We start from the raw sequence: 23,060 nt of genomic DNA, 5'->3' as shown, positions 1-23,060 counted from the left end.
GAGGTTAAAGGGTGAAATTTGCACCCCCCCCCCTCCTCCTCTGGTCCAGGCCCGAGGTACCAGACCCCGGGTCTGATTATATCAACACCTAAAGTATGCCCCATGAATCACCCTGCATAAAATAAGTTATTTTGGGAGATACGGAAAACCTAGATCCCCCCCCCCCCCACTCTTTGGCTATGGCCTTCTGATGTAGCGACTGTGGGGGAATAGTATTCTATTGTGTATAACTGTTCATTAACCAAAATGAAGAGCTTCCAACTATAAGGGAGCTATGGTCTATAGCCCAGGCGGAAAGGCAAGTTCGGAAGAGGGGGGGGGGGCAAATTTTGGTTATTGTTTTTCAAGAACATTAAATTAGATCAGTACACGGCGGCTCGAGACAAAATTCTCACCCTTGCGAGACATCATTTCGGTTCCCCTCCGGCGTATAAGCCTCACAAGTAATACGAATCTGAAACCTCACTGCTATGTTACCATCTTGTTGAATCGGATCAAAAATTAGTTTTCTCTGCAAATTGAGCCATCCAATCAGTGGCGTAGCCAAGGGGGGAGCAGGGAGAGCGATTGCTCCCAATTCAAAATTTTGCCTACATTAGCGCGTATTTTCCTAAATGACTTTGATGATTTTCAAAAAAAATTGATAAAAAAAATAGAATTTTTCATTTCTACCTTCATTGACTAAAATGATGAGTGAGGAAAAACAAATCTCTCCATTTATATATGCGCTTCTTGCAGTTTCACAGCGATTGGGTTTACACTATTCATTTAAGAGAAGAAGAAACAGAAAAAGTGGTGGTTTTTGCATTACCATTTTTGAAAATTGCTCTCAAGCTCGTCATCTGAAAGCATGTTCAGAGCAGCGCCCTGTTCCTGCCTTTATTAAGGGACAAAATCTTGTCCGCTTCTTGCTGTAACTTTTTTCCTCGCTATTGGTCGTTCTCGGTAGAGCTCCTAGAAATACCTTCCATAGATGCCTCAGTTCTGAGGATATGGAGTTCACCAAATGTTCGTTCTGTTGAGAAGACCCACCAAGAGTTTTGATTAAGGCGTCTTCTGAAGAAATCAGGTGTAGGAACCTATCGTGGAGAGACCACTGAACCTATGAAGTAATGGCTAGGATTCAAGCTCCAAGAAGTGTCGCCTTTTCTTTGGGCGCATTAGGTAGAGCTTGAGCTCCTAGAAATACCAGCTTATGTATAAGAAACTTGGCTAGATTTAGAGTGCCTAGACATGCCACGTTATCTGTAGGTGCCTTGGCAAGAGCTACTAGCTTGTGTATAGGACAGTTTAAAGACTAGGAAAAGGTAGAAAACAGCTCTGAGCTTCTGAGCCCTAAAAAACCCAAGATAAAACACAAAAGGATTTTTTAAAGGTGGGTGAAATAAAAAAAAACTCTAGTCTTGAGTCAATATCGCTCTGACATGCAAAGAATGACAGAATAAATTACAGTCATCTATATTGCACTATATTATAGTTGATAATGTTATAATTTTGTGCAGAAAATGTGATTTTCTCAGAATCGTTTTCTTTTTTTTTTCATGGCATAGTTTCTCTTTTCTTTGAATCACTGTTTGTTTCATCATTATGCATGTATAGCAGTGCGCTGAATCGGAGAAATTATTCCCTGGAAAAAGTTATGACCGGTGTGTTAGTTAACTCATGGCACGTATATCCCCAATTTTTCTTCGGTTTTCCAACTTCGAGGTACGAATGCCAACCGGTCTTCGGTTTGAAAATTTTTCCCGCAGAGAGCAGGCAGGCTTTCAACGTGGTATTTGCATAACAGTTTTTCTTCCAATATGGAAAACAGATGGCAAAACTTCTCAAACACAAACCATTCATAACCATATGACATCATAGATACGTTATGGTCTCGCATATAACCACTGGATACAGCCTTATCCTTATTCAAGTCGCCTTGGTCAGGTATAATATAAAAAAGAACTTTCGACATGCACCAATTTGTTAGAAAATTCTATAGAGAAATATTTTGGAAGTACATGTACGATTGAGTAGTTGTAGTGTGCATGCCATATGTGCTTACGATAAGAGTGTAACATGATGAAAGCGATTGAATGGAAGCATGGAAGATTTATACGTGCTTTCATATATTGGATAAATTTTGGAGAGGAAGAATTTATATATATATATTTTATTTTATTTTTATTATTCTTTTTTATATTTTAATCTGAATTTTTTACCACCCACCTTTTAGGGTGATTTCCCAATTGTGTGTTTGGTGTCTGTATTTGTACACAAAACATATTATTTACATTTTTTAAATTAATTAAAAAAATTGAAATAAATGAATCAATTTAAAGATGAGCGTTGGTCACGGATAATCCTAATCTTGTTTCTTAACATTTGGATTAACACATAATTATAACATTACTATTATCCGCAATTATTGCTTATTATTAAAGTTGGCAGTGAAGGCTTTTAACAAAATTTAGATGGAGATCGTACGGAGATAATCTTTAACCACTGTGCCACACGTGTAGACTACCGTGTAAATTTTCTTCTTTTTATCGCCTATCACACTTCTTTTTTTTTCACGCGCCCACGCGTTTTCGCCATATACAAATATTCTTTGCTCCCACCCTGGAAAAAGTTTAAACGATGCCGCCGCGCCATCCCCCCCCCCCCCGTATCTCCGTCCATGCTGTCCCTCGTTGTTCTTCGATGCTTGAAGGTTGCGCAATCTTTCCATGGAGTCACCACTGAAGATATGAGTGTTGATCACTGATCATCATAATCTTCTGTTTATTAACATTTAAATTAACACATAATTATAGCATTACTATTATCCACAATTATAGCTTATGATTAAAGTTGACAGTGAAAGCTTAGTTCACCATTGCGACACACGTGTAGACTAACGCGTAACTCGTAACAGTTTTTTCATTTTGATCGCTTATAGCACTTTCTCTTTTTTTTCTACGTGCCCATGTGTTTTTGCACACGGCGCGTCTTCAATCAGTGGGCCGCCGTAAATTCAAAAGTAATTTATTCAATTTGAAAAATAACAACAACTGAAAACAAAAAATAAATTTAGTTTGATTTTTTTTTAATTGAAAAATTTCAAGTTCTTTCTACTAATGCATAATTTTAAGTTTGCGCCTAAAGCAGGAACAAAAAAGGCGCCTTTCGGAATTTTGCTCTCCCACTGACCAAACCCTGGCTTTCTTTTCTTTCTTTCAAACCGAGCGCAACTCGAGTCTATCGCCATGGACAACTACCTTCTACCTAGTGTGTTGTGCCGCAAGTGTAAGCACCTAACAGTCTGAGTGCGTATCTAGTGTTATCTTTAGGGTTACCAACCGTCTTCCTTTTTGTTGTCATTTCAAGCGTCAACTACGTTTCGGTTCATAAAACTCCTCCTTTTCAGGTTTCCGGAATTATTTTTCATTTTTTGGGGAAGTTTTTTTTTCCTCCACTTTGAAACATATATTTCTTCATTGATATAAGTGTTTCTGTTTTTTTTCCCACGCGCATTCACCAATAGCGGTCGAAATTAAAAGAATTTTTTCTGTTTTTGTTTTTTTAGTGGTTCTGCTTCAGTGTTGGGAAAAATTATTGTTGTGGCCGGTTTTTTGTGTCGGAATAGTGGCGCCATCTATTGGGAAAATTAGGATAAGTGACGTCACTAAGGGTGCGTGCGGGGATTTCTTGTTAGCACCGGGGTGCGTGCACAGACACGACCTCCTATATAACTATATAGATAGGTTATCTAGGTGGTCGGGGCACAGATGTCTTCCTTTCTCAGTCTTCGGATAAGGTAACCCTAGTTGTGTTCGATTTTTGCAGTGCTGCCATCTGTATTTCAGAAGTGAAGTGCAATTATTGAATATTTGTACTGTTTGTAGACCTGTTGCTCTCTGTGGCGAGACTTTAACGGGGAGATTGGCTCACATTCACGCCTTGAAATTTGGAGCCACAGAAAACCAACTTCAGCCGATCACCAACAGTTACGCCCGAACCCGGGACTTCGCAATGTTAGTCTGTCACTATGACCACTTGACCACTACAGCGGCACCAAAACCTGGCTACGCCACTACATCCAATACATTAATTGACTGAAATTTGCAAATTAAACATTTTTGCAATAATTTTTCCCTTCACCCTGATTTCACGCCGTTCCTGCAGCTGCGCCTCACCGGCCGCACAGCCCCAGAGCCGCCCCTAAATCGGGTGAAGAGCGGTAAAATTTGAATAATGCGCATTCGCGTAAAAGCAATAAATCCGCTTTTGGTTTTTAAAAAGATGACTTTTTTTAACTGCCCATATTAAGTTATATTACTGGATGAAAAGTATTTGGTATAAATTAAAATTGCCGCTTTATGTTTATGACTATTATTAACATGTACATTACATACGACTGTGAAAATTGCTTTGACTATGATCATTGATTTCGTTGATTGGTTGTCAGTACGGGTATAATTACCTCTAGACAACTCACTCATATATATGTTATCAATACATTATATTGTATTGGGTTTTTGAATGAATTTGATTGAATAAAGTTTGTGACTGTGAAAAAAATAATAAATAAATATTAAAATAAATACTTAATTGTTTTTCTCATGCTGTTACAGCTGAGCCAAAATGTATACTGACCAGAAGGCCAAACTCAAATATGTTGCCGAAACAGACAGCAATTGAAGTTCGTCCTAACACTATCAGTATTGACAGTCAACAGCAGCTTGAAAGTAAGTATAAATTCATTTTTTTCTAATTATTTTTATATATGGGGTGTCCAAAAATACTATTGTCCAATAATCCGCCTTAAAATGTCAGTCTTGAAGAAAACTTTCAATCAGAAAAATATTGCTAATGTGGTTATCCATTATCCTACAAGACATGCAAGTCAAAAAGAATATTTCTGGAAAAGTTATGAAAAAATTTTTTATATGGTCCCTGGGTTCTAATAATAAATCATGTCTATAAAAAAACTATTCATACACTGGCATCTTATAAAAAAAACCATTCTCTTACAACCAAGATTGGCCAAGTTATGCACATTGAATTTTAGACCCCAAAATTTTATGTTTGCGTTAGGCCTAACTTGTGAGGAATGAATCCTGGTTGACACTTCCCTATGCAGACCATAGAGAGGAGGTGTATAATTTATTTTACTTTATTCCTCCTCTAAGATGCAAACAAAATTTTCAGTCCCATGGGTTTACATTTTATCTAGAGATCTCACTCTTAGAGGAGGTATAGAAGTAGAGGGAGAAAGTCCATTCATACCTTCTTCTGACCAGGTGCTCAGAGTGCACCGCATGACCTATATTAGCAATGTTTGGCAGTTCTCTTATGCACTTCGTAATTTGGTGAGTTCATGTTTGGTACACCTTACCTCCTACATTTGGCCCTCTGAGCTTTTTGTCATGGCCTGACACATTTTCAGAAAATGGTTGAAAACTATGAAACAATAAATTCTAGAATTAATTTTAAAAAATAATTTTGGAATTCATGAAAGAAATTATTTTGGAATTCATGAAAGAAATTATTTTGGAATTCATGAAAGAAATTATTTTGGAATTCATGAAAGAAATTATTTTGGAATTCATGAAAGAAATTATTTTGGAATTCATGAAAGAAATTATTTTGGAATTAATGAAAGAAATAATTCTAAAATTAATGAAAAAAATAACTCCAGAACTGATGAAAATTCAGAATTTTCAATAGAAACAATTTTTGGATTTTTGAGTAACTTTTTTTGTAATTTTTTAGGGGTTAAAATCTTATCCTAATTTTTGATAGAAATTTTTTTTGTCCTGAAATTATTTTTTTAACAATAAAAAAATATTTTTTCCTTTTTTTGTTATATATGAAATTTCTCACAGTCACAATGTTAAATTATTTTAAGTGGATATACCATTAATTATTTTTTATTAATTAAGAAGTTAATTAGGAAGTTAAATTAATTAAAACCTTCACAGATTAAGTTCACAAAGAGATATTAAGTTACCACATTAAGTAAACTTTGAATACTTATGAAACAATTAAACCTCAAGAATGATATAAAAAAGCTAACACACTAGTCCAACATACAGTGAAGAATATTATTAGATGATATTGGCACCAACTTATTTCACAAGTAACGCCCCCATTTGAAATGCAACTCAGAAAAATTTTCAAAAAGGCAAGGGCCCCATTTAATAAGATGGCACTGATTTTAATTGCCATCATTTATTGTATGTTATTGTTTGAACTTTATGTACATTATTAACAATTGGGATTTATTTGAATAACAACTATTTAATTTTATTGTCACTATATATTATGTCTGAAATTCTCATTTAGGATTATTTACATCCATTCAAAACATTTTAAAAATAATTGACATTTTTTTTCATCACCTCCCAAATTATGAGATGGCACCAAGCTGAGATATTTTAAATTCTTAATTTACTTATTACTTAAGATATTTGTCTCTTTCACTCATGATGTAAGTGGTTTGTCATATTTCTGTCTTTTGTTAGAGTTCGCGCAGCAGCATCGTATTGCACCTTATATGACTCAAAAGATTTCATTTGAATGGAATAAAGGTAAAGGTGGCTCCAGTTAGATCCCAGCATGTTTATGTTATCTCAATGTACTATTGGGCTTTTTACATCACCAAAAGCATGCATTGTTGCCTGTCTGAATTATTGCATGAAATAAAAAAAAATAATTTATGTATGCATATAAAACAAGTTTATGATTGAGTAATTGGAGGAAGGGAAGAACAAAACATTCTTTTTTTTTTTCATAAAAAATTATGTAGACTTAACTCATTCTACCATTTCTAAGAAATTCCATACCAGTGAGACTTTTGAGTGGAAGTTTTCAAAGTGTTCATTCTGTTGGAGCCATTCATATAGAATACACATCAATGTTCTACTCCATACTCATAACTAAAGCTTGGATTTTTATGACATCATATTTTTTTTATAACAATTCATATTTTGTGCATTTTCAAGCTATTTTTCATATTTTAAGCATTTTTCAACAATCTGTCATATTTTAGGAATTTACAAGCAGTAGATCACTTTTTTGGTCTTTTTTTACTACTAAAAATTTTAGTCTATGGACATTTTCTTCAGATACATAGCATTCTCTTAAAATGGATTCTTCTCTTTTTTTTTTGAAAAAAACTTGCATTCCCAGTACCCACTTCTTTTGTTCTCAGAAGATCCTTTTGCTAGTTTCTGAATGGCATGCCAAGCACTTGAGAAAGATGTTATTCATTGAGACACTCAGAATCTTCATATTCAATGCATTTTCATTATGCTATTATGCCTAAGCACAGGGAGTTTTGGTCAGGAGGGGGTAGACTTCATTTTGCCATCACGCTCCCAACATTAAAAATTCCAGAGCTCTATAACAATGTTTTTTGCATTATTTCTTAAAGTCAAAATAATTTTTTTTTCAAATTTTTTCCCATAAATTTCCACTTCCTCAAGTTTGGTAGTTATAAGCGTTTGTTCCCTCCTTTTTTTAAATTCTGGCAGTGTCTAAACTTGAGTGTTCAGAGTAAAAAGTTATGAAATTTTTTCTAGGCCTTAGGAGAGAACATTTTCAGAACCGATAGTAGTCACTATGCAGTCATGTGGGCATCGCGAGAGATTCACATTATGAGGACCTGGGTTTGAATCATACCGGTAGTGCAGTAGTGGATTTAACTGAAACATTAACTAAAACAGGAGAGATAAAATAATGGGGGAAAATTATAAAGTTTTATTTTTTAATTTTAAGGTCATATTTTCAGGTTTTTTAGGTCATAAATGTTTGCATATTTTCAATATTTTTAGGTCATAAATGCTTGCATATTTTCAATATTTTTAGGTCATAAATGCTTGCATCTTTTTAATATTTTTAGGTCATAAATGCTTGCATATTTTCAATATTTTTAGGTCATAAATGCTATATTGGGGTAACTAGGTACTATATGGGCCTTAGAAAAACGATGCTTCTATAATAATGATGACATGTCCACAGCTACAGCTTAATACTTGTTCAACTGCAGCAACCGTGTACTTTTGGTGTGCTATAATGTTGAACAAGTGGCCAAAAAAATCAATTTGTGAAATTTGTATCCCCAGTAGTCCACTGTCCAGGGCACGAGACCCACCCGTTTCCAGCCTCCTCCCCTTCAAAAAGGAGTATCTAGGCCAAGGTGGGTTTTCAGGCTAGAACTTTTATAGCAGGTCCCTTATATTAATTTCCCAGGGTGTCTGATTGGCTAAATTCTGGGTGTCAGCTCCATTCCTTTTTGTAAGGGGGATGATTGATGTATTAATATTATGATGGATCCAGAGACAGATTAATAATTTTACCACTTGAAGCATATAAAAAAGTTAGCTGCCTGCCCCTTTCTTCTATTCAAATTTTCTTGACCACGTATCCATCAGATATGCTGCCTGTCTGAACTTGCCACCCTAGGTTATAGCCCAGGACAACTGGAGATGAAAAAATTCTCACTTGTGTGACAAATTTTTTCAATGCCCTCTGGCATATAAGCCACTCCAGAAAACTTTTAGATTCATATACACACGTCAAGTATATGCACTAAAAACTATGGTTTCCTCTCTGCAAATTATTCCATCTAATATATTTATAGGTTTAATTTAAAAGACAAAACTTTTATTTCCAATTTCTTCTGCAATTTTTTTTCCTTATTCCTGAAGTGGCACCCCATTTAGCAGCACTAGTCATACAGCCCTAGAACTGCACCCTGTTGCCCTGTAAATTTGTCTCTGAATGAACCCACATACAATGAACCTTATAACTTTTTTCTATCTTATTACTTAACAAAACTATCAGTTTCTGTATAAGTGAAAAATGAACAAAAAATATTTCATTATAAGTTACTGTAGTTGATGCTCAATTTTACAAACCTCCAATTTACAAACTGCATGTTTTTGCAAACTAACGTTATAGTCTCAACCAATATACCATTTCTTTAAATGTCTTTCCCACTCACAAACGTCAGATTTTACGAACCATTTTCCACAACCATATGGGTTTGTAAAAACAAGCGCCAATTGTATTTTGAAAAATTGTATTTACAAAATTTTATTACCGTCTGTGGGAGAAATTCCTAAAAAAATTATTACAGAAGAATTGCATCTACAATGGACTTTTCCAAAACTGATGGCTATGATCAACAAAATACAAACATTTTTTTAGTCAGATAATGGATCTCTATTATGGACTAAGGATGAAAAATTTCACGGATGAAAATAAAAATATGAACTTGAAATTATTTTATTGTGATTTAAAATGTAACATTCTCATATATAATTTGGTATAAACGACTTCCAATAAATTACATTTTTAAGTTCATTACTGAGTCAAAGTGTATATCTGCTGGTAGCAAATTACTCTTCTAGTATCTGAACAAATTTCATATCAAGTACAGTAAACAATTTTTTTTTTCAATAACAATGGTGGTAATCCATGTGTTGTAAAAAATAATAATTTCCACATAAAAAGTATCTGTCAGAATTTTACCCTTCTACCAATATGAGTAGCAAAAACTATCTATAAACAATTTTCCAGATTTTTCTTAATGTGTGTGCTATCTAAAAGAATGGTTTCTTTTTTTTCCAAAGGGTACAGTCATTGTTTCATTAACTTGAAATAAAGTTATCATGTCCATCATTTCATTACATCAAAAACTGTGTATTGTGTTGTTTTTTATATAATTAACAGCAGTTGAAATTTAAATTATAAAGTTTAAATTCTATTTTTTTGCCTATAAACTTGGTTAAAATACTTTTTTGTTTAATTCCAGATGAGGGTTCTTACTTCAATCGTGATATATCAAGCATTGAAGTGCATCGTTCACAAATGGACTTTGAAATGACTGAAATATCAATTGAAAAAAATAATTCTTTTTTCAAAGGAACCAAAGATAAGGCTATTATCACCAATAAAAAGAGTTCTGACAAAACGAGAAATCATGACACATATAACAACAGCCCAGGATCAACACTTTCTTCTGGTAAGATGAAATATTCAGAATTTTATGAATTCAGAATTTTGTGAAAAATGTTTTGTGAAATTCTATCAAACCACCAACATATTCTGTACAGTACACCATATGTTTAGAGGTTTCAAAAGATATAGCCAACTTTGGAACTGCCTGTACTCAATAAAAATAAATTATTATTCTGAATTATTAGTGAAATTATGGGAAATCCTTCAATTTTATCCTGTAGCACCTTTGACTGAATCTCTTATTCTCCTTTTCCTTGGTAGAGGTGGGGGGGGGGGGGAGTTCTTCAACATTTCTTATTCTCATTTTATTTCAACCATAAATGGAAGAAGAAAATATATTGCTATGCTTTGTATATGTAAGTTTTGTTTTCAAATAAAACACATTTATTATGTAGTCCAAACATTCAGTGACTAAGATTTGTTATAACGCAGCTTATAAGCAGCATGAAATACTTTCATAGTAATAAAAAAATATGCAAGATTCCAGATCACTTTTATGAATTGCAATTCCTTTTATAAAATTGACATTGTAGCCACACATGCACTAGTGCACGTAGGCAACTCTATCAAGAATGGGCTTAGGATTTCTGAAGCCTCAAGCAACTTTTATTTATGAGATCATTAAAATGATCATCAATGAAAATTATTCTTTGGGTCTTGTTGCAAAGGCCATATCCAACATTTATGAGGCCTTATAAAACACAAATTAGATTAGATTTAGTTATACTGTGTGTTTTTTTTGTTTTTTTTGTACTTGGTGCTATTCAGCCATTGGCTGTGAAGACAGGAGTGGCTTGAGCTGAAATTCTCACTCGAGTGAGATCTTTTTTCAGTGTCCCTCCAGCGTATAAGCAGCATTACTAAAATGCCACTGAAACCTCAGAGATTCTTATATATCATGTGCATGCAACAAAAATTACAGTTTTTCCTGCAAATCATCATACATGCACTTTTACAAACAAAACATTTTTTCCAAATTTTTTGCATTTTTTTTTTCTTAGTTGAATGACTTTGTTTGCTTTTGGTAGAGCATACAAGACATTAATTTATTTCATTTTTATAGCTTTCTTTTGCTTTCCAATGATAGTAAATTCAATTTTTTGTTGCTTCAAAGACATAAATTGTTAAAACTGCAGATATGAGAGAAATATAGTTTTAAGAAGCAGCTTCTTATGTTATTTACTTTAGTCAACAGTACAATTTATTTCATGTATAAAAATAATAAAAGCCTGCGTGATTTTAATTCATAAGTTTAATTTTTATTAAGTGTCATCAAAAAGAGGATCTGTGTCAAGGCATAATCTAAGATCACGAGAACAAAGCATGAGTTCTCTTATGAGCATCAGCAGTAGATCATCATCAACTCCGATGGATATCTTGAAAGAAATTGATGAGCGTGAGTATTCTTATAAATTAATTTTCAAAGCTTTTATCACTGTGAAGAACTAGTTTTTTAGAAACATGAGCATTATTTTCAAAATAATCAATTTGCCACATTCATAGTTTATTCATAAATTTATCGTTTTTAAAATTCTTCATATAATCATCAGAAAATTTAAAATTTCTCTGCCTTTCATATTATCTCATCTGTAAATAAAAACATTCCGACAGTTTTAAAATTTAAGGATATTATGTAAGTGATGAATTTCAAAGAATTCACTTATGTTTTATTAAAAGCTTCATTCCCAGAAAAACATTTATAGCTCTATTTTCACCCTGAAATCTTATCTGCTGCAGTTATAAGGCATCCCCTTATTGATTTCTTGAATTAAACTTAAATGTTATGATTCATCATTTTTTATTAATTATGAAGCTGCTCATAAATTCAAGCTTCTTTTTTGTAGATTCAAATGTTGTCATCCTGTCCTTATTTTAACTGGCAATTTTCTAGTTCAGTTAATAATTCAGTTAAGTTGATAAATGAAACTTCATAGAACAAAATTTTTACTGAAAATTGAATTGAAAATTGTTCATTCAATGTTCAGATCAACAAAATGCATGCAAGCAATGGAGTGTTTCCTCTATTCCAAGGTAAAAATGGTTCATTAAGAAATAACACAAACTGAATAATAAATGGATACTTTTGTTTATTGCGAAAAAAATCAAATGTTGAACTATCTGAATTCAAGTTAAATAAATTAAATATTGTGGGATATAATATCCCTTTCTTGCAATCCCATACTTATCAACCATTGATATGTTTAGATAAACAATCGACTACTTTTACAAGGGGACACCAGTATCGATTGGTCAGGGACAATGCAAGGCTATGGTGTCGCAGGGAATTTTTCTCTAATAGGGTTGTTAATAAATGGAATAGCTTACCCCCGGAGGTAGTAAATTGTAACACAATTGACACGTTTAAAAAGAAATATGATAAACATGTTGGGGTAAATCGAGAAACTATCCATACTTAGAATAAGACAACCATAAGTATTCTTTATGGGCATTGTATAATATTTTAGCATGTGTATATATTGTTTACAACTTTTGTTAATTGCATTTTTAATTGGGTTGCTATATTTTTGAAATATATGACATCCATATTTTTATGGGCATCTTTTTCTCAGCCACCTTGTTGGGCATTTTGCCTGTTGTGGCGTTGTATTTGTATTTGTATTTATTTGTGTATATACATCTCCTTTTTATTACAGGTACAGTTGAATGTAATCCTCGTTTTTCATTAATGCAGAACTCAAATATAAGCTTGGATCTTTCTTCAGATGTTCCTGCAACTTTGAATGGTAAGAAAGAAAAGTAATTAGTTACACAAAATACTATCCAATAACTAAAATTATTAATAATTTTAAAAAATTTATTACAAACATAATTATTCTACATAAAAAATGCATGCAAAAATAAACTGCATTAAATTAGAAAAATAGAGTGGCAGCTCCTACTAACTCATTTATCAAACATATTGGTTGATAAACCAATTAATAGGTTGCAACTAATTAAACATTCTGACAGAACCCGTCAGACTTTCGATATGTTTTAGGATTTCTTAATATCTCTATTTCAAAGAAAGGTCCCAAAAACGTTTTTCAGGATGCTTGTTTGTCCCATATTTAAAGTTTTAGAGAAGACATTAACAAAGTATCACCTAAATGTATAGCACTACAAACAAAATTTAAATGCAGTGGCTGTAAATGATTCTATAGTCATTGTTTATGCGCATAAGCATAAGTAAATAGTCTCTTGTGAAAAATATTTTTGTTATGGAAGATTATGCAAAGTTACAATGGAGCACAATGTTTGGATGCAGCCATTTGGACACCAGCTGTTTCGATGCTGTTTTGTGGCAACGTCCAATCAGCCGAATCATTAGTAAAGGCAGATCATCAATTTTCATAATGTCTTCTTTATTTAAGCTTCATTATTTTTATTTTTCATTTTATTTTTTTTAATTTCATTTATTATTTTTTTATTTTCATTTTGTTTGTTATTTATTAATTTTTATTAAATAATCATTACTAATCATTCATCTTGGTAACATTAGTATCACATATCACATCATTTTTTTCATTATTACATATCACATTTAATAACACATTTTTAAAAAAAAAACCACTATAAAATGAGGAATTTGAAAATATAAAATAATTAAAAAACATAAAATATACAAAATATCATTATGGTAAATCATAACCATATTAAGTTATAGTGTATTTGTATCATTGTGAGCACAGTAAGTACTCAATCATTTCTCAATTACTGAAGTTCTAATATATTGCTGCGTCAAAAAGGCGCCATGCAATCATGGGCAGAGATATGGGGGAGCATTGCCCCAGCATCAAAGGTGGAGATGACTGATCTAATGTATAGGCATATATATGAATTGCCATCATCATTGTGTGCCCCCCCTCCCCAGACTTTCAAGTCTATCTCCGCCTATACATCCAATCAGACCATATCGGCACGGCCGATGTGGCTTCTTGGACTACAAATATGCAACCATACATGCACCTCGTACACATTCCTGTATGGAATTTCTAATGAATTGGTACATGCCGGAATATGTGTGTGTATGTGTTGTTAACCTAACATGAAGTTTGTTTATGTGTAATGATTATTATGTGTAGCGGTGCCATCTGCCATAAATTTTTTGAACTATGAGTGAAGTGTAATGATTGAATAATTGTACCGTTGTAGGCCTGATGCTCTCTGTGGTGAGACTTTTTAACGAGAAGATCGGCTTGCATTTGTGCCTCAAAGTTGGGAACCACAGAAAACCAACTTCAGCTGACCACCACTGTGGTGATGGTGAGGTTTGAACCCGGATCCTCACAATGTGAGTGGGTCACTATGACCACTCGATCACCACAGCACTGCTCTTCTTGGACTGCTTAATTACAGGAAAAAGGCACAAAACAGCATGCATGCCCTTATTCACCAGTGTCTAGTTGTGGACCTGCCTAGACCCAGTTCAACCTTTCAAGTGAAAAATGTTTGAAAAACTACATCAATGTTTTAATGCAAATGTAATTGAAAATATGAGCATAGTTTTTGAAATTGACTTATTTATAAAATTTTCGCTCACGCAAATTATAGTTATCCAGAAATATTCAAATGGTACTACATTGCATGAAAACTTTTTCATAAGGTCATGCACAGTTCATACAGACACTCCACTTAACTGTCACATGTTAAAATCATGCACCACTCGACTCAACAAATAATCTGCCATTACAATACATAAGAAGGTTCCAACAGCTGGCTGATGTGAAGATATATTTAGGAATGAGAGAAAAAATTCAACTGTCCTTGCAGGGAAACAAACCCACATCCTCTCACTTAAAACCTTTGTATGGATAGCGGAGAGTGGTATTATCTTCAGATAAGTCACCATCTGGTGGCAGAGTCAGCAATTGTGAGCTTTGGCCTTAATTAGGTCCGACCGTCCATGTACGGTTCCGTTCAGTGCGCACGACCTACCTCTAAGGAATGATTGTGAGAATAATTGCCTTTGTAGTCTATTGGTCTAGGGCACTCACCAGACAAGTGAGAAAATGTGGGTTCATTCCCTGCAAGCAGAGTTGAATTTTCTCTCTTTCGTAAATAAATTTTTGCATCAGCCAGCTGTTAAAACCTTCATATGGATAGCAGAGAGTGACATCATTCTTGGATTACAGTACATTCCAGCAATTTCAATACAATTGTAAATATTTTATTTATAGCTTTCATATGATTGAGTGTTTAAAAAATGTCTCATTACTTCATAAACATATTGTATTAATGATTAATGAGCTCTAAAATTTACATGTTGGTTTTGCTGTTTCTAGAAAAAATTACTACAATACCACTGAGATTGAAACCTTTGTACTTCGAAGTTCCTCAACCAGAAACAGATACAACATTTTCTGGAAGGCAATGGCTTTTTAAAGAAATAGAAAAGGTATTTTTAATATGAAAAATGTTTGAAAAACTGCATCAATGTTTTAATGCAAATGTAATTGAAAATATGAGCATAGTTTTTGAAATTGACTTATTTATAAAATTTTCGCTCACACAAATTATAGTTATCCAGAAATATTCCATTTATTTCTGTTGGTGAAAAAAATTATAGTAATAACATTCATGAAAAAATAAATAAATAATTGGAGGAGGCATTTATAAAAAGAAAACATATTGGTTCTCTAAATATAAAATGTTTCCAATCACTTTCAAATGTCTGATCAGTGTTGTACTCTATTTCCTTTTAAATATAGGGTACCAACATGAATTATCTTTCATACCTTTTTTGCTTTGAACATTTAATATTTAGGAAATAATGTTTTTAATGATTGTTTTTGTAACCAATTATACCATTGACAAACTAGTTTTTAAATTTCTCATATTTTATTAAGATTTTGTTTTATGTTATAGTGTTTGACTGCAGATGATGGTTCAACTGGTATGTTATTAATCGGAAGACCAGGCACTGGCAAAACCTCTTGTATTCTCCAGCTAGTAGATTATAGTTCATTTGGAAGAAAATGGGATGAAACTGTTTATCAGAATACACAAGACATCTATTGGAAAATTAAAGACTTGGGTACATTTTCTGCATAAAATTTATAACTTCATTGTGTAATTTTATCTTTTTTTCTCAGAAATTCCTATTTTTACATATCATATTTTAATGCACTGTTTATATTTTGAGCTTTATAATTTTTGTCTGTCCTTCTTTACCTGTTTTAGCAAGTACTTGCAGTGATGGTGATCAGATGTCTATATCTAGTCGAGGGTCAACACAGCCAAATTCTATGACTTTTGGAAAGGATTCTGTGCACAATCTTGCATCAAAAATTGTAGGATATCACTTCTGTCAAACAGAATATAATTCTACATGCTCAATTCCAGACTTTGTGCATAGTTTGGCAGCTCAATTGTACCAAGCTCCACAGCTTGTTGACTATAGAGATTTGCTCCTACAGGATTCTAGGTAGCAAGTTTTCATATATGTATCTTATAAAGAAATATCAAAGTGATAAAAATTTATTTTATGCAGCACAACCTGAAAACAGTTTTAAAAATTTAAAGTATTTTTTGTATGTGCAAATTCAAAAATACATATGGGCTGATAGTGCATATGTGAAGTTGGTGGATAGAAACTATAAGAATAATTTGTGAGTTAATTTCTTTGTATAAAATTCTATAAGTGAAATTAGCAAACTTCACACACACAACAGATTTTAGCTCTTTATTCATTTTAAATCCTCTCATTTCAGTTGTTTGCAACTCTGAGGAGATATTCGCTCATCGCTGAGTTATTGTTTTTTATTGGAAATGGTTTCTGCTTCCTTTATTTTAAAATGCTGTGTTCAGATGGCAAAATGTAACAAGTCACTTTTTCAAAATTTCACAAGGGCGAATTTGTAAACAATATTTTGCAAAAATGTGATACTGTGGCTTTTTGACTTATTGCAATTTGCCTCTGTTGGTTCCTCATAAACTGAAAGAGATGGGCGAAATTTTGTCACCTTCCATAATTTTAATGAACGAGATTCTAGAATGCAAGCAACTCAATTTTTTGGGAAAAGTGACTTGTGACATTTTGCCATCTGACCACAGAATTAGTGAAACCAAGAACAAGATAACTAATCTTCTTTGCTTGCATATCAAGGTGTTGAGCGAGACAACTCAATCTGGTGAACATTTTATACAATGAAATTTTTAGATAAACATGAATGAAAAAAAATTTTTGACAACATGGTGTGGCCCTTTCAATTGCTTCAAATGCAAAGTGCATTCTTTCCTTCTAACAAATTCTGGAGCTATTCTTCACAACTCGCACCACCCTTTTGCCGGTCATTACCACACAATATTCTAACCGTGACGTGCCCAATTGTTTGGGAAATATATTGTTCTAATTTTTATGTAAAAGAATTTTTTTAATTTAATAAACACGGGTGTGTTTCAGATTCAGACACAAAGTCAGGCTGAAAGAGATCTCAGTAACAGGATAAGTCTGGTGGCAGAGTTCTGATATTCATGTCACACTTTTTTTTGGATAAATGAGATATTCTACTGTACTTACATATTTTTCACAATAATATTTTCATGTACGATGAACCTCCTCCCTCCCACCATTCCTAGAACATTCTGAATATTTCTTTTTGCAAATCAAATTAATTTTATTTATTTCATGACACATTCTGTATGTGCATACTTAAAAATAGATGTAGGCTGAGTGTGTAGTGTTCTTGTGCAAAATCAGGTAAATGTCTTTCCAGTGTGTTACAAAAGTCATAAAAATGTTTGGATGTCATGTTAAATGTTCACAAAATGGTTATCAAAATTTAAAAAAAAATTGCCAGAAAAAGAATATGGTCAATCAGAGCTGGGCAAATCTCCAAAAAATCATATGCTCGGCCCAGGCAAGTGGCTTGAAATAATACATGCCCGAATCAATATTTTACATGCCCAAGAAATATTACTAAATATCATCACTGGATTCTCATTGTAAAATTAATTTCTCATTTTTAAAAAGAATGTGCAAAATTGCTTCCTGAAAAAGTTATTCGCATAATCCTCTTAAAAAAATTAATACACAAATTTTTAATATAAATCATCATCTGAATCTGCCTTATCACTGCTGTGACTGTTTATTTGATGAAAACCAGCACAGAGTTTCCCAATATTATTTGTCTTACCACCCTTTGTCAGAAATGTTTTTATCACCCCTTCCCCCATCAGATTCAGGGTCAAATTTATCAATTTTCGGCCAATTGATGCTGATCCTCATAAAATTAATGCAGTCACTAATTGAAAATCTAAGATCAATCAACTTTTAATTTTCCACACTGTTGGTGTCTTAAATAAGTCAGTAAGTTACTACTTACCTCGCTCATTAAATCACAGCTGATTTTTGTTCTAGGACCAAATTTGGTCAGGTGCAAGAGACGCTGCAGCAGCACCAGGCTGTAAAAATAAAATATATTGAAATGCATTGAGTACTTAATCCATCACAACTGCCTAACTAGTAGCTCCTAAATAACAATTATTTGGGAGCTACTGTCAACAAACTTTATGATACAGTGTGTCCAGGAAGTCCTTATACAAATCTTTTTCATCTCAGCCGGTTATGGAAACATACATTAATTAGAAAATGCATTTAAATAACATGCCCATTTTAAATATGTGTTATTTATTTTACTAGTCTACTAGTAAGCTTTCTGGATATGTTGTATGCCTATATTTGCCTTATTACGCACCCATACAGTTATTGTGTTGAGACGCAAAATGACTGATCCTGGCATTGTGGTAATTTCAGTAACATAAAAATTAGTATTTTAAGATCTTTATTCCAAATGTCACAAGAAAGGGATGCTGAAGAAACACTTGCGATAGCGAAAATATGAGAGTACTTTAATTTTTTGGGTTTTTCATGTGCCTGCGTCAGTCATGTAGTTGAAAAAAATATGTGTGCAGTAAGAATTTTCACATGCTCTGGGCATGTCAGGCGATAGATTTGTCCAGCCCTGCGGTTAATTGATAATGGTGAAAATCCTTCAAGACTAGAAGGCAGATATAATCAGTGAAATTTGTTTACCCTGTTATAGTACCAGTTTAAAGCAACCTTTGTATCAAGCTTTTATCAGCTTTATAGCTTTGTATTTTAGTCCTCTTGCAGTATTAAGACATTCACTCGCAATTGATGAGTGAATCTTTGTACTCACACTCAATTTTTCTTATCTAAAATTAGTGATTCTGCCTCCTTTATTCAGGATGTGGAAGGTTCTACTGTGTGTGTATTTTATAAGGTTTTCATCATGTATAAGTATATCCTCGTACCACATATTCTTGTTTAATAATAACATGTTTTATTTTTAACATTCTTCATTTATTTTGATTCCTTTTCTTTTAGATATCAAAATTTATTATGTCTCGATTCTTGTTTGGCTGATCCAGATACAGCTTTTGTTAAAGGAATACTCGAGCCTCTAAATTTATTGTCACATTCCAGAACATTTGATTGTAGCCCAGCAATCATTGTAATTGATAGCTTACATGAAGCAGAAGCTTACAGATCTTCATGTAATGAAACAATAGCTTCCTTTATAATCAAGCACAAACCACAGTTTCCTGAATGGCTTAAGGTATACCTTTGTTGGGGTTTTTTAATACACTTTTATTTTAACTTCTCTTCTTACATATTCTTTTATGCATATAATTACTATATTGACCCAACTACAATGTACCAAAATACATACTCAAATAATTTAAATTAAAAACATTAGTACTTCGGAACTGGAAAGGGTGATGAAATTTATAGCGATATACTCCAACTGCCAAACATAAACAAATGATGAAATAAAAACTTGGTCATAAACTGAAGCAATTCTAAACCTTCTTTGAATTTTTTTTTTTGGGCCAAATTTATGTGAATAATAGACAAAGTTTATCCAAAATTTGATGAATTCTAAAATTTAGACTCGCATAGGTCCAGAGGAGTCAAAATTTCTCAAGGTTTTTTACACGGTTCTTCAAGGTTTCTTACTAATAGAAGCTTTGTTTGCTCTGTTACTTTATCTATGATTTCCTGTTAATTTCTTTTGCATTTCCCCTTTGATTCCTCCCCTTAGTCATTTAATACATGAAAACATGAAGTAGCCAGGCTATAATAGTGGTACTCCTGATTTTCTACAAAAATAAGGGTCACTAATAAATAAATATATCCTTAACTTCATTTAATACCTCATAGGTGTGTGTGAGGTTTAGTTTTAAGCTTTGAACGTCACTTTGAACGTCACTTTGTTACTTATACAGTTTTGTACAGATATAAATTTTTGAGGTACTGCTTTTATTGTTGAGGATAATATGCTTGAAGATGTATAAAGTATAAAGACTTCTCTGTATTTTTTTTTTAGTATAGCATTCATATTATATGTTATATGAAGAAAGTATATATTTCTTATATTGGTCTTTACAGATAATTTTGACCATTAGAACAGGATTTGAAGAAATTTTCTCATCACTTCCTTTCAAATCAATCACTTTAGATATGGACACTATTGGCTCTAATGTGCATCAGGATCTTGTTAACTACATACAAAAGAGAATATACTCAAGCAATAACATTCAATGCAGTATAAATAACATTTGCAGGAAAGACGAAGAGAATGTGATGTCTAGGTAAGTATAGGATTAATTTGTATGAAATAATTTCATTGTATAATCAGACCTCTGCTAGTGAGAAATTTGTTTTGAAATACATTGTTTCTTTCTACATGACGAAACACATGTTTGTTCTGCAATATCAGTCAACAGAAAACCATTCCAGCTTATTGCATCTGATGATTCTTTTTTTTTTATCATAAACATTTTTTTCATGGTCTTGTCAATATAGCTGTATATTTTAACAGCATACCAAATTTTAAAACCACCTAAAGGGTTAAGCACTTGATAATTACAAGAGTTTAGACAACTGACTTGTGCAAAGATGAATTCAGGAAAGAAAATTCATCTGTAACTGTAGAGAACCAAACCACTCTCCTCTTACAACATGGGTGAGTATGCTAGGCCACTACACTACAGAAGCAACAAATATTTTTCTTTCCATAGAACATATATATGCTGAACAAGATCATACAATTGACAGTCAGACCTAACTCAGCTAATAGCTCATATATTCCAACATTGGCCACCAGATGGTGACGTACAGGAAGATGTCACTCACCACTATTCATTCACCTATATTTCAGGCTAATTTGTTTCCAGTAAAGCCTTTAAGGGTTAAGCACTGTACTATTCATTTTTCTTTTCTTTTTTTATGCTGAAATATTTTCTGAGATGATGATGTAGATTGCATATATATAATTACTAAAAGCACTTTATCTAGGTCATGTATGTAAAAAATATAATTTTTTCAAATTTTTCATCATTACTCATCACACTTGATTATGAATCAACCATATTTTTAATTGACAAAAATGTTTAAGAACAATATAAGTACTTTTTTAAATTTCTTTTTGTATCAACCCATTTCTCACCTCCACGAGCTGCACTTGTCTGTCAATATCATAAACACTGGCAACATCTACATATAGAAAATTTTTAGTACAAAAAAAAAACTCACCAATATTATCAATACATTTCAGGTTCATTGAACGTTTGGCTACCATAAGCGCTGGTTCTTTTCTATATATCAAGCTCACTCTAGACTTGCTGCATAGAGGATACTTAGTTATCAAGAGTTCAAGCTTTAGTGTACTCCCAATGAACCTCCATGAAGTTTTCATGCTCACCTTCAACCTTCAATTTTCTACATCAAGCACTTTTGACAAGGTTTGATCATATACTGTTTGAGTTACACAAATTCAATACTACCTTTTACTGTATTAAAATTGTACACTGTTTTATGATAAAATAATTACTCAATAGTACCTGAGTACAAAAATCAATTGTGAGCTTTTTTTTGGCCGAAAGTATTGAATACCTTCTCACACTAAAAATTATTGTTTAAAATTTTTTGCATCACATTTTGGAATCATGCAAAACTAAAGTTATGCATAAAATGTGTTTATTATTATGTATTATTATATTTTTCTTTTCTGGACAACATTAAACTTCTAAATTTTGCTGTTTTGCAGGTGAACTTGATTCTTGAAATATGTTTAGCATCTTTGTATCCATTAACAGCTGTAGAAGTTTATCATAGCTTGAATGCTAGATATAAAAATCTACCATTGCCATGGTTTGAATTCCTTCAGCGAATTGAAGTTCTGACATCTGCAAAGATTTTAGTGCATCGCCAAGATGGCTCTTTAATGATCTGTCACCCATCAATGAGAGAATGGCTAATTGAGAGAGCTCCTAATGAACCAAAAAAGTTCTTATGTAAAACTAGGTATGTATATCATTATTGACCAACTGTAATTGATTAGAAGTTGTCAGTTGTGCCATTGTTACTATTACAAATTTGTAACAGTTTTTTATGTCAAATTTCAAATGTGTACATGTGAGTTTTTAGTAAAATCACAAAAAACAAATATATGAAATGATTAAAAACATACTTGTAATAATTTTCTCCTTTGAAGTAACAAATTATCTAAGGAAATTGAATATTTTCAGGCATGGTCATATATGTCTGGTGCTTAGGATGGCACGTTTAGAGTCCCCATTGTCACCAATTCAGGGATTAGAGTTTTCTCACCATCTCCTGAAAGCAAATATTTTTCAAAAAGATTTTGGAAAAAACAGCACTGAAATGATTTGTGCATCTTGGTTACAACACTGTCTTCTAGATTCAACAAGTACTCTTGTTCACGAAAGAAACATATTCTCACCTGATATGAAGGTATGTAATACAAAGGCATATAAAAATGGAAGATAAATATTAAATATCACTTTTCACAACTTTGTTGATCAGATATTATAGCATGTGTATTGTATAGACCTACATACTATCAAAAAAAGTGTTGAAGAGATTTGGTGAAGGTTTTTTTATTCACATTTTTCTTGTGTATCAATCAAACCTACTGTTAATTCCTTCTAGTTTGAACTAGATGTGGTTTTAAAAATCATGCCAGCATAATGTCTAGGGTCGTGTTGCCCGGGTCGTGACTGGTCTGTCAGAGCATAAT

General features: G+C 32.7%; 1 protein-coding gene across 4 annotated transcripts in view; it reads left to right on the top strand.

The window, feature by feature from the left end:
• Nucleotides 1-23,060, top strand: part of LOC149079943 (protein TANC1-like) — a 97,912-nt gene that overhangs the window by 46,768 nt on the left and 28,084 nt on the right. For 2 of the 4 annotated variants that reach the window (XM_089238836.1, XM_089238839.1), the window contains exons 3-15: nucleotides 4,599-4,712; nucleotides 6,492-6,557; nucleotides 9,788-9,997; nucleotides 11,261-11,389; nucleotides 12,648-12,737; nucleotides 15,276-15,388; nucleotides 15,859-16,027; nucleotides 16,174-16,417; nucleotides 19,343-19,574; nucleotides 20,408-20,610; nucleotides 21,576-21,762; nucleotides 22,068-22,324; nucleotides 22,549-22,774. In XM_089238836.1, the coding sequence (XP_089094962.1) occupies nucleotides 4,599-4,712; nucleotides 6,492-6,557; nucleotides 9,788-9,997; nucleotides 11,261-11,389; nucleotides 12,648-12,737; nucleotides 15,276-15,388; nucleotides 15,859-16,027; nucleotides 16,174-16,417; nucleotides 19,343-19,574; nucleotides 20,408-20,610; nucleotides 21,576-21,762; nucleotides 22,068-22,324; nucleotides 22,549-22,774 (2,240 nt within the window). The remainder of the gene's footprint in view (nucleotides 1-4,598; nucleotides 4,713-6,491; nucleotides 6,558-9,787; nucleotides 9,998-11,260; nucleotides 11,390-12,647; nucleotides 12,738-15,275; nucleotides 15,389-15,858; nucleotides 16,028-16,173; nucleotides 16,418-19,342; nucleotides 19,575-20,407; nucleotides 20,611-21,575; nucleotides 21,763-22,067; nucleotides 22,325-22,548; nucleotides 22,775-23,060) is intronic. The other 2 variants (XM_089238838.1, XM_089238840.1) reach the window with 1 other exon arrangement.

This window comes from Pholcus phalangioides, unplaced genomic scaffold (assembly GCF_987345545.1).
Source record: "Pholcus phalangioides strain wild (caught in Gottingen) unplaced genomic scaffold, Ppha-v1.0 ptg000011l_1, whole genome shotgun sequence".
In the NCBI taxonomy this organism is placed as follows: Eukaryota; Metazoa; Arthropoda; class Arachnida; order Araneae; family Pholcidae; genus Pholcus; species Pholcus phalangioides.
Note: the sequence above shows the minus strand (reverse complement) of the source record. Positions and strands in the feature narration are given on the sequence as shown.